This window comes from Sceloporus occidentalis, unplaced genomic scaffold (assembly GCF_023333645.1).
Source record: "Sceloporus occidentalis isolate IW3139 unplaced genomic scaffold, rSceOcc1.0.p SCAF_2, whole genome shotgun sequence".
NCBI classification, from domain to species: domain Eukaryota; kingdom Metazoa; phylum Chordata; class Lepidosauria; order Squamata; family Phrynosomatidae; genus Sceloporus; species Sceloporus occidentalis.
Genome location: NW_028316982.1, coordinates 64,220,576 through 64,239,075, shown reverse-complemented (window position 1 = coordinate 64,239,075; position 18,500 = coordinate 64,220,576). Strand labels below are relative to the sequence as shown.

The following is an 18,500-nucleotide window of genomic DNA, read 5'->3' as shown; positions in this document are numbered from 1 at the left end:
TAAGGGCTGTTCGACAGTGGAATGCACTCCCTCGGAGGGTGATAGAGTCTCCTTCCTTGGAGGTCTTTAAACAGAGGCTGGATGGCCATCTGTCAGGGATGCTTTGAATTGGATTTCCTGCATGGCAGGGGGTTGGACTGGATGGCCCTAGTGGTCTTTTCCAACTCTACGATTCTATGATTCTATGATTCTATGATTCTATGAAATGATGATTTTCTGGATTGGGAATGAATGAATTTTAATAAACTAACTAGAAAGGGAAAGGAGATTACTCAACTTCACTGGTAATTTTCAATCCAACAAACCTTATTTTCATGGACCAGGAATGTGATAGCCAAACCAAGTTTTCTCCCTGTAAATTAATGTGCTCTTTATAAATGGCATCCTGGAAACAGAAAGGATTTCTTGTGAGTTGAGACTGGAACATTTAGATTGCAATTCAAACCTCTTCACACTTATCTGAGAGTTGTCTACAATGAGTACAATAGGACTTATTTTTGAGTAGATGTAGTGAAGATTGTGTTGTTAGTAACAAGTAAAGCTTCAGGGACCTAGCTTTCTACATTTTAGAAATGCTATTCTAGTCAATCCCACCATTAAAAAGGAGAAAATAGTCAAGAGATTATTGTGGGTTTTTTAAAACAAGGATTTTCACATTATAATACTTATTAAGTTTATCTATGTTTTACTTCATATATTTAAAGTTATAGTTTTCTACTCCTCTGTTTACTTTCACCATCTGTCTACCTATTGTATTGCAGGCTATCAAAGATGAATCCAGCAAGTTTGCTGAAAATAGAAAGAAAGTGAAACTTGGAATTAAAGCACTCCGAAAAAAGGTGTGTGTTTGAGTTATCGATTCACCAGAATACTTCTAAAAGCACTGCTGTGGTACTGCACTTCAGCTTATCCAAAGTATAGGAACGTTAACACAACACTGCCCATTTCAGAGTGGCATTTAGACATAATTGTCCAATAAGCATTCTCTCTGGCCCTTTCCATACTTGCATGGAAGCCTCTAAAAATCATGATGGGAAACATTATGATGGACACTGACATGTAGGGGGAGATGGTATAGGAAAGACCTACACAAAGCAACACCGTGTTGAAACAGACAGGCATGAAGAAGAGGCCTTTGGCCACTCTGCCTGCAATCGAGCCCCAGTCAGCCCCAGACTGTGGTGACCAGACCGTCTGCTCTTAAAGTGGACCACCATGGCAGTCCAAAATGGGCCGCTGGCAAGGAACAGCTTTTTGCCACTCTTTTTACTGGCAGCCTTGGGCCATTTAAGCTGGCCTCAGAGCAGTTTCTGGCCACGTCAGGGGCATGCATTGTCTGCATGCAATACCCCCAAGGTGGCCAGAAGTCACACTTTTTGGCCCATCTGTTTCGAGCCAGAAATTGTATAGCTGCATATAAAGGATATTTAATAGAACAGTGATTGATATATAGTTTAAAAATCTGAAAACCTGCGTCTTTATTCACTTAGCAGTACACAGGAGCAATCCACAATCACATGGTTTAACTGCTCATGCCAACCAGAGGCTGGTGTCATGTGGCCACAAAGAGTTTTCTACCACTGACTGCTTTCTCTCAATTCAGTTTTTGAACTCTTGCCTTGTCATCACCAGGAGATACTCAATTCTCTCCCTTCACATTTTTAAATCTTTTGCTCTGCTTTACTTCTCTGAACTAATATTCCTTGCTGTACTTTATTTCATTATTTCAACCTTTCCCACTGCACATTGCCTTGAAACCATGAAAACACTCAGAGGCTATGTTTGTCTCATTTAATATATGACCTTGGAGGCAAATACTGTTACAGTAGACTGAAAAATGCATTTTTTCATGCTATGACTATTCCCATAAACCAAGACCACAACAGAGATGGGCCTATTCAACAAGGTGATCGAAGGATTTAAGGCATATACCCTAAATGCATGTTTAGAAGAGATTTGAAGGAGGGCAGCTTGGAGCAATCCATCAACATTCATAAAATACTTCAAATGTCAATCTGCATGTATCTGCATTTAGCAACATAAAGCTTCAACACATTCTGTTGAAAATTCTGCTTCAGCACATTCTACAGTTGACCCTCTGTTTTCATGGGGATCCATCCCCTCCCCCGTGAAAATGGAGGCTCGTGCATATTCAAGCCCTATAGGCGTGAATGGGGTGTGTGCCCTTGTGTACGGCTCATTGAAAATAGCGGCGGTCACTCCTCCGCAGATTTTCGAGGTTGCGGATCCTAGATCCGTGAGTTAGGAGGGGCGACTGTATTTTAATATGGTAGCTAATGTATTCGTTTTAATTGGGTTTTTATCATCAGGTTTTTAGCTGTATTTTGTTTTAACCTTGTAGTAAAACACGTTGGATCCCACATCAAGAGAAAGATGGGATATAAATTAAATAAGTAATCAATCAAAAGTAAAGGGCAATCACAGCTATTCTATCCCATGTGATTGTGTATTGTTCCTGTGTATTGAGCAAAGAAGCAAGTATTGGTATTTACTGTGAAGGGTCATTCTTTGGAGGAGCAGAGGAGTAATTCATCCACACCTGGGAGTTGTAGTTGCAAAAGTTAGAACATATTGCAAGATTTTTTAAAATTGGGGGAGATTTTTTTTCTTACTTTCCTGCTACTGATTATTCCTATCATTTTTCTCTTCTGTACTCTTCAACTATGGGTGTACCCCCTAGTTTCTTCACCAGTTCCTGCTTGATTCCTTTTAGTAGTATTAACATAGTTAATTGGGTAACATTTTAAACTACTTGTGACCTGTAGTCTCAAACTGCTTATGCTCAAGACAGTATTCTTGGTTGGAATCATCTTTGTAAGACAGAAATTAAGTTGTGTGCCCTCACGTAGATCTACCTTATTGAGCTTTCCATTATGGTAGTGCTCCATCCTGATATTTCACCTTTGCTTAATGTTGTTTTGAACTTTCTTGTGAGACAGGCTATAGTTCTACCCACCATTCTCAAAAAATTCTGCTCTCCACTGAAAATTTTCTTATGGTCCTTGATATTTAGAGAACTCTTCACTTTTTATGTGGATTGGATTGCTATGTTCTGTCAGGTTCTTGGTCTGCTGTACTGATACTCTGAGTAGCATACCGTATTATCAGGCTCAATATTTCTTTGAAACTTCAAGCTTACTCAAGCAGAGCAGTGGCAACATCAGATGAAATAATCTGCAGTGCCTCAGACCTAGATCTCTGCAGAGCCTTCAGCTGGAGTTCTATCACACTACACTGTTACAGCACTATTATTCTATTTTAGTTGCCATGGCAACCTCATATGGAATCCTGGGATTTGCAGTTTAGAGGGGCATTTAGAATTAGCCTGAGAGCTCTAGTGCTTCATTGGACTACAAACTCCAGAATTCCACAGGATGCATCCTATAACAGTTAAAGTGGAAAATAGTGCTATTATTGACAGAGCCATTGATCTCGACTGTACACTGTTGCTGCTTCTTATGTATTAAACACCCAGGCCAGAGTAGATATTTTCTTCAGAAGAATGATTGTTTCTTCAGTTTTTACTGGACATTTTCCGCCTTTGGTAAGTTAGTGAGGTAATCAATTCTATGTGTGAGTCACTGAGACTATAAAGAGAAAGAATAGGTTTTTGATTCACAACTGTGGTTTTTCATACACGCCACCTGCTTCTCCTCTTTTCCTCTTTGCTTCTGTTGTATTAACAGCACAAGCAGAACTGAGGATAGTAGCTTGACATTCCCAGTCATGCATGCTGGGGTTGAGACAGGAATCACATCAAGAATGTGCTCAGCTGTAGAATATTCTGTGCAAAGCTCTGCACATATACAAGATCCATATGTGTATGTTCATGGGTGACAACCCAGAAAACCACACATACAGGTAAACAACTTATTCTTCCTCATGTCTAGTTTGTATGTATGTGTGCCTTCTTTACTAATTTTCTCTCTTAATAAAAATAGATTCAGGATATGATGTTTGAAAATTCAATGGTACCCAAACTTGAGAGACTGGACCAACAAGAATTCAACCTGGATGTAGAAGAACAAGAAAAACAAAAATTGCGTAGTGAAACAGAAGTGGAACGGGTATGATTATCTTATGGAGACAGAGTTTAATTTGACTGTTGAAGGACATAAGGAAATAGACAGCAGAGGCAAAAGAATTAAAATATAGAATGTATAAATGGTGGTAGAAATTTAAATGTCATTATCCATCTAAGATCTCAGGTACAGGTAAAAATAATAGAAATATATCTCTTTGTGACACATTTCTCATAATGTTTACTTGTATTTAAAAGAAATTTAGCACCAAATCCCCTTTTCTATCCTAAGATGGAAAGGAGCTATAAGCTCCTTCCCAGACAAAGGAAAACAGAGAGACTAACTTATTCAGAGAAGAGGGAAATGACATCTGCAGGTAAGAAGAAAGTAAAAAGCTTGAGTACTGTAGACCAAAGAAAGCTACAGAGGGTGAGGCAAAGAGCAAACATTATCCAGACACCCCTCTCTAACTAATAATTTTACACAAAGATTGATGCCTCTTTGCTTCCAGCACAGACAAGCTGAAAACAAAGAATCTTTAGGTTCTTTCCAACTTTGGTTTTGGTACCAAAGGGTTTAGATGATTGGGTCTTTGGTTTGACAAATCCAACAGTCTGAAATGAGAAAGTGTTGATCATGAAAAGGCTTTGATCTTTTTCAAGATACTTGAGACTGGGCAACAGGAAACCAACACAGATATGTAGTGCCTTTCAAAATATGTGGAGTGTATTTATTGGCTGCCTGGATTTGCAGTTATGTGATAAATTTATAATTCTTCTTCATAGTCTCTGTGACCTGCACAGTGCCTCTTGTGGAGTGTTCTAGAATCTAAACTACTCTGAAGAGTTTTGGCAGTAGCCCCACCCATTTCTGCCAGTTCTCTATAAGGGGCTTCCACCAAAACCCTCCAGTTCCCTTCCATCCATTGCTGCACCTGCCTTGTCAGGTATAGCATTCACTTGCTTAGATTGGAAGATGTATTCTGAGAATCCATCATTGGCATGAGCTTTGAGCCACAATAGTCCTTGGGGCTTCTAGGTATCACTGGCTTCTTTTAAGAAGTGCATCGAATGCAGGCCAAAATGGGTATTTGAGACACCTTCAGTGTTTGGCTGAGTCCCACATCATTGCCTTGTGTGTGCACTATGTTGCATTCACACTGCAGGCCAGATCCAACATAGACTGTAGTCTTAAAACTCTTCTATATGAGCAGGCCTTGAAACTGCAAGAGCCTGTGGGTTGTCATCACCTTTCGACTTCAAGAGACAAAGCAGCCCTTGACATCAATCCCTGGCTTCAAAGAAGTCTAAGTTGAGTATGGAGAAGGTGGCCTTGGTCCCGACGAACTTCAGGACATGTAAATAGAAGACTCCAAGTACATTAGTGGAGACCGTTATTATGTCTCCTAAGAAAGCCTGAGACAGTACCAGGAATAAGCCATCTCATCATCCATCAACCCCAGGTAGATCTCTCGTGACTGAAGTGGAGGCTGTCTTAAAACACAAGAAGAATAAGAATAAGAGATCAAAAGTACACTCTGCCTTGTTCTTCTCATTTGGTTGAAGCTACAGCTGTAACTGAGCCAGCTGCTCCTCTTCAAGGAGTTGCCTCAGAGATATTTTTTGTGAGACTATGATGTCTCCCTTGCTGGATTTTGCAAAGCAGTACTTGGTAGTGACAGAGACCATCTGCAAGACAGGATTGGATTACCATGTTTCAGAGTGAGAAATACAGGTCACCTTTTTACTCCAGATTGAATACTGATTGGCTTCTTCCTATTGGTATTACCAAAGTAGATGACACTGTCAGTCCCGTCCATGGACTGTTCATAGTCATATCCACAGCATTCCCTTCATCTACCAAATTGGTAATTTTATCAAAGAAAGAGATTAGATTTGTCTGGCATGACTTGTTTCTCTGAAACCCATGTTGACTCTTTGTGATTATGGAATTGCCTTCTGAAGGTTCACAAACCCTCTGTTTAATGATCTGCTCTAGAATTTTCCTGGTATTGATGTCAGACTAACTGGATGATAATGGTTGGGATCCTCTTTTTTTCCCTTTTTGAAGATGGGGACAACGTTTGCCCTCCTCCAGTCTACTGTGACGTCTCCTGTTGAATGCTGCCTCTGTACCGTATTGCTAAATGTCTTCTATTCCAGACTTGTTTCAGTACCACTTTTTACTACTTCAGGGATTCTCTCTTCCTTTGAAACCAGATTGATTCTGTTATCCTTGTTGTATGACATAATGGGACAGGGAGTTGTTGTGCTTATGCTTGTTGACTATATACATTTTTTTTCAATAAAATTTAATTGTTTGCACTAACACCCCCGCCTCCTATTTCTTGTAGCTTGCTAATCTCCTATTTGTGTGAGTCACATAGACCACAAAGATGAAGGACAGGTTGCATACTCCAGGATTCAGCACAGTGAAGCCCTGGAAGTCAAAAGTAGTATCAAAGTGTTGTAACTGTGTAATGTGAAAGGGATCCAGGAGTAATTCAACGTCATGTCTGCTTGCCCATTATAGTGCCAGCTGCAGTAGCATAGTGTGACTCATTGGAAGAATCCAGAATGGTGCAGTGCAGTCCTATGGGTTCTGAAACCTGCCTAACCCTAGTGTAACCACAACAGAAATTGGAATGGGATGATGGTTAATACCTGAAAATACTAGTCATTTGTACATGCTCTGATAGAGACCAACATTCAGATTCATCTGCACCTTGCACAGCAGTGGAATCCATAGGAGAAGGAAGGAAATGTAGAAGGAAAATGTTGGTCTATAAGAAATATTTTAAATATTTTTGCAGTATAATAGACATGACATTTTGAAATGCACATATTTATATACTACCTATTACAGCTAAGAAGTGCTATGATAATCTAATATTTTCAGATTAGCACTAATGCCTGTACAAAATCTACATGAGTGGTAATAAAAACCAATGGAATTTGATAATTTCTCTTTTTTTTTCTCTCCACTGTGAAATAGGTAAGAAAGGATATAGAATTGGAAAATCTAGCTAATCGCTACTTACGTGAAATAATGAAACATGAGTGTTGGGATGCAATGTCTGTTAAAGGGCGCTCTGTTAAGGTAACAACTATGTCTCCTTATCATACTTCTGTCTTGTTACTAAAATAACCAAGTATTTATAAAATAATGTAGTTAAGTCCAGAAAGTCAGTCTCATGGCACAAACTAGTCTATATCTCAGCAATACAAGTACTGAAGCAACAATGTCATAGCACAATCTAGCCAACGTTCTTATATGCCTAGTTAATTTCAATAAGGAAAATGGAACATTTATGGTTTATTGATTTCAGACGAGATGGAAATCAGTGGGTGTTCATGATGATATTAGTCTTAGGTTATTGAAACCTACCTAATCCAGAAAAAATGATGGTATGTGTTCAGTGAAAACTTTTAGATTTTACAGTTAACAGCTCGATGTTTTACATGTCTAATTAAATCTAACTGATTTCAGTGGGGCTTAGTCTCAGGTAGTATTATCATTCAAAATAATTAACAACCACTTCTCATCCCAGCTCTCCTCCATGGCTCCAGTTCTTTCTTGCCTCTAACTCTCTTGCCTCTGTTCTTCTCACCTGCTCCAGTCATTATCTCCTTCTCCCCTTCACTATTCCTGGCTCTTCTTTTAACCTCCCTAGCTTCTGTGTCTTTTAAAAAATTTAACAACTAGCGTATGCTCATGTATAAGTCTAGAAAGTTAGTCAAAAATTTTATCCATGGGTCAGTGTAAAGACTGCACCTTAACTCTTATCTTTTAAAAAAAGGAGCCATCCTCTTCTCTGAGTAGAGTGGCAAAAGGCTAAAGCTTAGTTCATCCCAGGGGAATCTGAAAGAAGCTTGATCCCTGCTACTCTCTCTGCTGTGGCACCATATTTGGCCTTTGTGAATCCCTAAGTGGGAAAAGCTGGCAGCTCTTTGATGATTCCTCTCAAAGGAGTGCTGAAAGACTACAGGGGATTGGTGCTTCTTTTAGGTTCTCCCAGAATTGATTAAGCTCTTCCCTTTCACCACTCTGATCAGAGAGGGGAATTCCAGCAGTGTTATTCTAGTGATGAGGAATCAGACGTCAGATAAGATATGTCAGCTTTTTGAGGTTAAAATCAGGCAAAATTATCACATTAAATTTAAAGGCTGTAGTCACTGGTCATATAGTCACCATTTCTTTTGCCTTATCTTTACATCTTTTTTGACATGGGTGCGTTTTCTTAGCCCTCACCACCCTCACACATGGTCCACCTCCTTCACACATCGCACAGCCACTATTTTCCATAGTTCCCCGCTAATCTTTCCCCATTTTAGGGTGAGCACCAACAGTCATGCCTGCCAAAATTTTATAAGTTCTTTTTCCTTTCCATTGTTCTTTACATCCCTTATTGCATGCCCCTAAGTTTTACACTTTTATTCACATGTCATATCAAAATCCATAATGATACCACTAGTCTCAGGTAAGTTTGTATAGCAGGGATGTGCAACTTTGGAGTGTTCAGAAGACAATTTGCATTCCCTGCACCCACCATACCACTCACTCCTGCTCAAACTGGAAGTGACTGGTAGTCCACTTCAAGCTCCTTCAAAAATTACATTTTGGAGCAGAATTCTCCACATTTTAACCCTCCCATTTTTTAGGGGTGGGGAGGTTCTGGGGTTTGTATATTCCTTACCTCTGATGTATAGAATTGCATGTGGGTGGCTTATGTGATTTGCAGAATTTCTTCCAGGTACAAAACAGTAATGAACATAATTGGAGAAAAAAGGAAGAATAATTTCTGATAGATTGTAATCTTACTCAGTATTAGTTGTTCTATATAAAATTTCATCTTTCTTCACTCAAGACAGAGACACTTATCATGCCTCAATCAGAGTTAATCAAATGCCTAAACAGGATGATCTGCATGGGTTTGGGAATTAACAAAGGCATACCTAGAAAGCTGTATAAGTTGACCTTCTTGGTAGAAGAGGGGTTATGCCATCTCTTAGTTTGTCTTAAGATCGTATAGGAATTCCCCAAGCGGTCTGTAAATTGTGGAAAATCTTATTAATGCTAATTCACTTTAGACCCAACCCTTAGAAAGAGGTGATCCATAAAGTATCATGTAGCAACTTGGACACTATTATTTTATGCACAGGTATTAACTTTACTACCCTTTTATCCCATCTGCAAATTAAAAGGATTAATGGGACAAATCACAATATGTAAAATAATAGAACTAACAAATGTATTTGTGGGCCAGAGCCCAGTTAGTTGATGCATGGATAAATCTGATAAAATTTTAATCTAGTCAATGGCATGATAAATTATTTTGTCTTTAAGTTGCCACAAGTTTCCAGTTTGTGAAAAGAAAAAGTACAAATGCAGATAAACCTGAAACATACCTGAAGAAATTTTCTTTTTTTCAAAGACCTTCCATTCACCTTGCGAAGTTCAGAATTACCCAATGAGAGAAAGGACTCCAGAAGAACAGCAAATGTTGGAGAGAGTTCTGTATTTGAAGAAGATTGAAGCAACAGATTTGAAGGTGGAACCTCTCTTTTCTTTTCTCCTTCCAAATGTGCCCTCATCCATATGTGTACTTTTAGATGCTTCCCATAATGAAATGGGTAGATTAAACAAAGTCAGAATCACCTGAAGCCAAAATAATTTATAACACCAAGTGTCATATTTTTGGAATCTAGTTTATAGAAGTCTCACCATTCTGATAATTTTAATTCTATCAGTGATGTGTCATAGCTGCACATTTAGGACTTAAAAATAGAAACAACAGAACATATCAAACATGGTTAGCCATGTTACATTATATCATAACACTTATCTGCTTTTTTCACAATGTATCCCCTTTCATTATTGTCTTAATTCATTTGAGAGAGCTACTGCAGGAGTAATGGGACAGCTTTTACTTTGGGCCTTCTTGTATGGGGCCATTTCCCCCTTCAATTCCGTGCAAAAATTGGGATGCCATTCTTACCTCCTACACCTTTGATCTCAATCCAGAATTGGAGCTCTGTTATTGCCTAACCTCATTGCACTGCATTTGCTGCTTCTGCTCTCCCTTCTTCCCCTCCCCTCCATTATCTGGGAAAGCTCACATGGCTGCTTGTGAGAGGAGGGTGGCAAGATGCTATGGAAGGGGGGGAAGGGGGAGGTAGGAAAGGAGGAAGACGTGTGCATTTGTGTGTATGAGAGAGAGAAAACGAGAGTCACTGCAGCAACAGAACAGGACCTGTGGAAGGGGGCTGGATCTTCATTTCTCCATGCTTGCCCACTGACCAGGCAAAATCAGCAGGAAAGTGCTATTGTATTTTCGCACTGCAGATCATACATGACAGAAGTGCTAAAGGAGGTCATTAACAAGATTTCTGCTGTGAGTAAAGACTCACTTTTACTATGGTCTCCCATAGTTCAAACACACAACACTGATGACATTGTGTGTGTGTGTGTGGGGGGGGGGAGGGAATTGAACACTTGGCTAGCACATTACCCTGCTGCTATGATGATTGTGTGTCATAAGGGCCATAGTATTGAGTTTTGGTACACTCCTGCATACAGTATCTTGAAGACAAAATATCAAGATTTAAGGACCAAAATAAATGTAACAATATTCATGATATTTCCAATTGTGTTCCTTCTTTCTTAAAAAAAACAAAAACAAAAAACCTCTGGTGGGGGCCCCTATCTGGATCAAACTATGGGTATGGAGCAGGGATGTTGCAGGGATGGGAAATGAGAACATTGCTTTCCCGAATAAGAATTCTCCCCCCTCAATTTTTTCCTCCAGTCCTTTCTAGTATTGCAGTAATTTAAGATTTCAGTTGACCATTTAGAAATACTGTCAAAGCAATGGGGCAGGCAAAGTGACCAAGTGTTATGCCTGGCCACCAGGACCCTGGGATGGACTCTGAGTCTGAGAATTAAGGTGCTGATATAAAGCCTCAGAGCAGAGAGGATATGCCAGGTCTGCAGTCACAAGAGGCTTCAGCAGCCACCATCCTCAAAAGAAGAGCAGACTTATCAATACTTGCCCCCTGTGGAGAGACATCAGGACATGCTCACAGAGTTTATATAGGAAGCACGCTGCAATTAAGGAGCACCTTCAAGACCTGGGTAGAATATAAATTACCCAGCATTTTCCCCCAGACAAGTTGGCTGACAACCAAGTGAGAATCGTATGCTGGTGCTATGTTCCATGACTGATTGCCTTGAACTCTGCCTGGACTTCTGGACAAGCCTGCCTGGACTGAAGACTGACCAGTAAATGACGTGGACTGGAGGGTTGTTTTTCCTCTTTCCCAAGAAATAAAACCGCAACAGACTCTGCTCCCAAGTTGGTGCAAACTAAAGCTCTTTCACATATATATTGCTGAGAGATTATATTATTATTATATTATATATCTGAGAGAGTGTGACTTCCCTCAAGGCTAACCTATCCCAGGGTTTTTTGCTAAGGATTGTTCTGAAGATATTGCCATTGCCATCCTCTGAGGCTGATGGAGGGGTGGGGTTGACCAAACAGTGTGATGTAGATGCACATCATTTGATTGACAGTGTAAAAAAAACCCTGACAACAAGTGAAATGGCAGCTCCATTTTAAATCGATACACATGGTAATGTGAACTTTATCAGGGCTAAAATTGCCACAGAGAGATTCGATCAGGGTAAACATAGTGGGAGCTTTGATTTGGTATTACATCATCGAATCTCCCCGGATCTACTCGTCACAAAAACGCTAGTGTGAATGGAGCCTCAGAATAATTAAAGAAAGAGTTTGGATGCAAAACTGTTAGTATATAAATGAAACGTAAATGTAAAAATAACTAGGAAGTCTTGATATTTCCCGGGACTTTACTTCTTTCAGATTAAGCCCCCTGAAATACAATTTACCTGTAAATCAAACTATATACCCCATACCTTTTTTTAAATATAAAAGGACAGTTGAAAGTGTGAATGGATTTTCAGCCATTTCTGATTTCTTCAGGATGGATGGTGTATCTTGCAGTCGGGTGGAATTGGCCCCCAGATATTCTTAAGTTGTTCTCCTCTCATCTAGAATCAGATGATCTCAGCATTATCATTTCATCCTGCTGCACTATTGTTGTTGTTTTAAATGTCCAGCTCCGAAAGAGGATTGTCGAATTTGAATCTCAACCTTCAGTAATTATAAAAGAGGAAGGAGAGAAGGCAGAAGAAGAAGAAAGTGTTGATGCTCTGGTGGGGAGCCTGAGTTCACGCTATGGTGCAGATACATCTCTTTTACAGCACCAGATGGAACTGCACACTCGAGAGGAAAAGATCAGTCAGATTGTTTTGCTACAGGTATCTTTTTCATAAGTATTTCTTATCTCATAAACGTTAGTTACTTTTCTAGACATTCCCTTTTGAAAGAAAGAAAGTTTGTAATAGGATGTTATTGTTTTTGAAAAGCCTGATCTCCTCCAATAAGTTTTTTACTGCATGCACCTCTGCCATATGGTTTACTTTTATTTAGACCTATATTAGACATGAGGAGGCAAGCTGTTTATTCATAACAGTGTCTATTCCGTTGAAGCAGGAAACTGATAAATATAATGTTTAGGCCAATGTTATGTGCAAGTGAAGGGATCTAAACCCACCTCACTCCTCTGCTGTGTCTCCCCATACTTTGTCTGCTTTAGGGATTTCACCTCCTCATGGCACATTTCTGATTTTAATAGGGCTTAAAAGGTTTTATTATCTTGGAAAATAAGCCAGAAGCAGAACTGTAACTGCTGTTCTGCATGGTGTCTAATATAGTATTATATTTCCATTACAATCCTACAGTACAACTGTGATCTTGGTAGAATCAAAATTTGGTGGGTAGTATTGGTAGAGAATTGTGGAGGATAGTACTGATAAAGTGAAATTTTCTGTTTAAAATGAATTTGTTGTAATAGAGCTTGGTCTCTGGAAAATATGCTTATGATCTCAACTGGATCAAACTAGAGTTCAAAGTAATATAGTTTTTTTAAAATACTCTTTTAAAATAAAATCTTTAAAGGTGCTTCTTTAAAAAAAATGAGTCTGGGAAAAACTAACCGCAGGACATAGTGGCAACCGGGATGTGGCAGGACAAGTACTGAATAAATGTGGTGTTTGCCAGACCCATAACAGACCACTCCTCTAGCAAGATGAAAAACTTTGCCTATCTACCCTGAACAGGCTAGCACCACAATTGCATTTCAACAAAAATTGCCACAGATCACATCTGAGGAAGGATGCAAGAAAAATCCAAAACAGACAAACAGAGGGTATGCTGTCATGTCTCTGTTCTGTAAAGTGATTAAATGAAAACAATTCCAGAAAGGAGGAATGCTATGAAAGCAATCCTGAGCCAGAAGAAAAGTGCTTATAGTGAGAGAGTGTGATGGGGCAAGCTAAAGAAATGGTAAAGACTCAGCTCCCTTTACGTTTGCACATTCTACAAAGCATAGAGGGGCCAGCTTTGGTACAAGGGCTGAAAAAGATTGTCTTCCATCTTTGTTATGTCTAAATTGGGAAGGCCAAGTACAGTCCTGGGGCCACATGTTCACCCCGAGGATGTTTTTATGGCTCTCAGCATCTCCAGACCAATTTTTTCAGGTCAAAAAAAGTGTGAATTGCTGCCTCTGGAAGCCTCCAAGTGCAACAGTTCACTTTTAAAATAGTTTTCAAGGCCTTTCCGTACTTTTTAACAATAAAGAAACCCATTTTTAGATTCAGAAGTGGGCTCCCAGGTCACTTTGGGGTTTAAGGATTTGTTTGTTTTTGTGCTAGTCCATGTGGCCCCAAGAGTTTCCCAGGACATAAAAGTGACTTTTAGACGTGCCGCATAAAAGTGACTTTTAAACCTGCCACACCCATCTAAATTTGGTTTTTCAGTTTTGACATTCCTCAAAATATTGTAAATATGTGAAAGCCCTTGTTAGACAATATGAGAGATTTGTATGCATATGCATTGTGAAGTACATATTAGAATTACTGTGACTAGCGGTTAGAGTTCCTGTTTAGGGAGCAAACATGACAATGACTTAGAGAAACAAACTAAAATGTTTTTTTTATAGGAACTCCATTCTAAGACATTAACTTACTTAGGGGGCTATTCTAATCTAGCTGTATTCTGGTGATGAGCTGAGAGATTTCTGGGAAAGAGAAGAGATGAAAACACCCCTAAAATTATCAGTTTACATCATAGAGGGAACAGGATAGGTAGAAAGGCAGGGAGGACCATTTGAGTTACTCAGAATTTCTAAAACTATTGCTACTGCCCACTCTGAGGCATTCTTGAATATTCAGTGTACTGTGTTCTTGCACTCCCAAGAGTACATGTTAATGAAATATCATCATTACATTAGGACATAATCTTAAGGGCACATTTGTTCCAGAATATATAATAAAAATCTGACATTTGTAGTTGGATCACTCAAGCTTCGTGTTGTTTTGTTTTGTTCTGTGCCTTCAAGTTGTTTCTGACTTATGGCTAGCTATTTGTTAAGGCAAAGCTATCATGGTGTTTTCTTGGCAAGATTTGTTCAGAGGAGATTTGCCATTGCCTTCCTCTGAAGCTGAGAATATGTGACTTATCCAAGGTCACCCAGTGTGTTTCATGGCCAAGCGGGGAATCAAACCTGGTCTCCAGAGTCATTGCCCAACACACTACGCCACACTGACTGCTCAACTTCATGAAGCTCTTCTCTAAGATCATGAGGAAACCAACAGGTGCTTCTAAGTTTATATAATAGGTTGCCCAATGTTGCAAAAGAATTTTGAGTTGGAATTCAGGAATTTAGTGTCTTGGTACATCCAAAAAGCATGTGTTCTGCCTTCATTTAGTTGTTAGTACATCAGTATATAGTCCAGCTCTTAAGGTCAGCATTAATAGATTAAATTCTCCTGCTTCCCACTAATGGTTACTAGCAAGATCAGTGAAAACAAAGCAGAACCCTTAGAGCAGAAGTGGGCAAAGTGCAGCCGCTGAACCCCCACCATGCCCCCAGACCTCCCCTCCATTGTTTATATTACCTGAGTGATTTTTCATTCCCTCCAAACCCGAGTGGCTCAAATCCCTCGCAAAATACAACAGCTGCTCTGTCCCACCTCCACCCCAGAAGCAGAAAACAGCCAAAAATCAGCCAATATCAAAAGTGAGTGTTGCTCCCTGTTTCTAGCAAATCTAGCAATGTTGAGTGCAACGTTTTGGCTTCTGGGGTGTTGCCAAGTATGTGGGACCTTGGAGGTGGAGAAGTATAATTGTGGCAAGTCTCAGCAGTTTTGGGATATTTGAGGACAAAAAGAACATGCTCAGAAATTTTGTTTTAACAGGTTTCTGGATTTTGATGGACTGGTGTGGCCTGCCTCTGCAGTTGCCTACCCCTGCCCTAGAGGCAGGTGATGAGAGAGCTGCATTTTCTGAAAGTCATTGTGAAGTCTTGGATTTTGGCACGTGCCACTTGCTGTATCTCTGTTTTATTCTTTGTTGTTTAAGGACATTATTCACAATGTGAAGAGTGCTTTTAATAAGGAGTTTGACTCAGTTATACGAATGAAAGAACTGGAAATTGGTCGCGTGAAGGAGAGAAACGTCAGGATCTCAGAGATCTTAAACCAGCTGGATATTCGCGAGGAGATATGGGTTCCAACTCTTACAGATAACGAGAAACCAGATCGAGCACTGACAGTTCTAGAATCAGAGGTTTGGTATCAGAAAAAGACATTTTTTCTCATCTTACATACTAAGAGTGCAAATGTAACCTGGGGAGCTGCATCATTTGGAAGAGAAATGTACACATGTATTAATGTTTTTCATAGCATGGATTTTTCTCCACTACTCCAGAGCAAAAAGAGACATGCATGCTTGGTACATGTCTTAATGTATCAGAGGATCTGTCTTAAACTGATTTTTGAATTATGAGTGTTAATTTCTGTCTTGTTTTTAATCCTATGCTTTTCTGTCTGTGAACACTCCAACTGTGGTAAAAACAGTAACATTTCTTCAGTAAACCTTGTACACAATTAAAGAAGCAGTTCTTATTTAAGCAGTATCATAGTATACAAAATATTGTATTATTGTAAGCCATCTTGCATTTCACATTGGGAGAAAGACCAGATATAAATGAAATATAATTAATAAATAATGAAATAAATTATGTATGCTGCAATAAACACATAAAAAGATCATTAATGGATCAGACTAAAGGCTGTCCTGGAGGGCCATAAGTTCCCCATCCCTAGCCTACTAGCTCCTCAATCCTGATTCCAACAATTGCTAACTAAATGCTTTGTAGGTGCTCACAAATAGGATATGGATGAAATAGCACTTTCTTATTGTCCCTCAGAAATTCATACTCTATTCCATAAAGTAAGCATCTGAAGTCAGTAGTAGTTGACTTGTTCCTGCTGCTTCAATTAAGTTCAGTGATCATAGCAAAGCTATATCATCCAGGGACATAGCCAGGATTTTGGGAAAGGGGGGTCCAGACTAAGTGCCACCATTATAATGGGGTTTGGCACGACAACGCAGCGGTGTGCACCGTTCATTATAGCTAACGGAAGGGGGGCAGACCTCACAGACACCCCCCCTTGGGTACGTCATCCCTGTATCATCTAACCTTCTTGCATTAAGTCAGATATTTGGCATGGAGGAAGAAAGAAATATTGGTCTTAAAAATAAAGACTAGGGCATGTAGTGCCAACTAGAGTACCAATTCAGTCACTGGGGTTTGCATAAATGTTGACTCACAAATAGCTTCCATGGACTTACTCTAGTTGAGACTACTAGTAGGATTCAGGCCTAGATATAACATATCATCAAAGCAGGAGTCACTGTATGTAATTAGGTACTTGCAATAGTTTAGACCCAACTCTTGAATTATATTTAGAAAACAAAAATCTCTACAAAACAGTTATGCAAAAAGAAAGTGATGGGACCAGACACATATGTATGCTGTGCTACAAAGACGTGCTTCAGAATGTTGTCCTTTGCAAACTACTTTAGGAAATGACCGTCTGTAGCCATAGACAGTACTGGCCTCAAAAAGAGAAAAGAATGGACTTATACATGCACCTCTCTCTAGAAAATCCCTAGTTTTGTGTACATTACTCATTTTCAGTCATTACCCATATAAAAATGTATGCCACTATGATTGGAAAGTACATATGGCTCCACTGGGGACTACAGCTAAGATTAGTACATAGCTGTCTTAGTGTGTGACCTTGATTATGTATTCCATGTTGTAAAATCTTCAGAATCTACAGGTTGTGAAGACAACTCGGTGTTGATATACAGCAAGGATGCTAAGAAAATGGCCAGTGCTTGGAATGGATCTAGGGAGGGAAGACAATAATGAAGTATCAAACTTATTCACAGAAAACCTGAATCTTTTGTCTTTACAGATCAAAGTGGAAAAATATTTGACCCCAGTGCAGAAAGCAAAAGAAAAAATTATGGGTAGGGTTGAGTATAAAAGACGTCTTGCTGCTCAGGTGATTGGAAAACATTTTCCTATATTTCCTACATTTTTCTTTGCCTTGATCCCATGCTCTGTTATTTCATTATTTTGCCATTGATTTCAGGCAGACAATGCAAGAGAGCGTGGCCTTATGGATATGATGAATGGAGTCCTTGAAATCAAAAAAGAAGATATTTTGAGAATGGTGAGTTGTGTTTCTATGAAACCACAGTTAAAATTAAAACTATATGATGGATGATTGATTGATTGATTGATTCTGCTTCCTTTCTCCCAAGATGGTCACAAGGCAGCTCACAAAAGATACTTGAAAACCAACAATAAAACAGTACATTTTTAAAAACACAACTAAAACACCACATTAATATAACAAGTCAAAATGTAAAATTCTTAAAAAATACTATGTTAAAAATGTAAAACCATTAAAAACATAGCAAAGCAAACACATCATTAGGAAGCCTCCCTGTGTACAATTCCATATTAAAAACATGCTTAAAAAGAAAAGTGTTTCCCTGCCGGCAAAAGGGGAGCAAGGAGGAGGCCAGCCTAGCCTCTTGCAGAATGGAGTTCCAAAGCATGGGAGAAGCCACCAAGAAAGCTTTCTTTTGTATTCTCATTAAATAAGCCTGTGATGGTGGTGGGACCATGAGAAAGCCTTTCCCTAAAGATCTTAGGGTTCTGACAGCTTCATATGGCAGGCAGGTTGCCTTACAGATAACCATGCATTAAAAATGCCTTGCATTTTCCTGCTTAAGCCATCCTAATTTAGCTGTAAAATGTGGAGCGCTCATTAGAATTTGTTTTAAAATTCATAATTGCCCATTAAGGAGCCCTGGTGATGCAGTGGTTAAATGCCTGCACTGTAGCCACTCACTCATAAACCATAAGGTTGTGGGTTCAATCCCAGCCAAGGGGGCTTAAGCTTGACTCAGGCTAGCATCCTTCTGAGGTCGCTAAAATGAGTACCCAG

The 18,500-nt window shown here is 39.4% G+C and overlaps 1 protein-coding gene across 4 annotated transcripts in view; it reads left to right on the top strand.

Annotated features, from left to right (window-relative positions):
* CFAP43 (cilia and flagella associated protein 43) overlaps positions 1–18,500 on the top strand; it is a 74,590-nt gene that overhangs the window by 44,750 nt on the left and 11,340 nt on the right. For all 4 annotated transcript variants that reach the window (XM_089509828.1, XM_089509827.1, XM_089509826.1 and 1 more), the window contains 8 exons: positions 762–839; positions 3,963–4,088; positions 7,038–7,142; positions 9,478–9,594; positions 12,186–12,386; positions 15,550–15,756; positions 17,457–17,546; positions 17,637–17,717. In XM_089509828.1, coding sequence (XP_089365954.1) covers positions 762–839; positions 3,963–4,088; positions 7,038–7,142; positions 9,478–9,594; positions 12,186–12,386; positions 15,550–15,756; positions 17,457–17,546; positions 17,637–17,717 — 1,005 coding nt within the window. The remainder of the gene's footprint in view (positions 1–761; positions 840–3,962; positions 4,089–7,037; positions 7,143–9,477; positions 9,595–12,185; positions 12,387–15,549; positions 15,757–17,456; positions 17,547–17,636; positions 17,718–18,500) is intronic.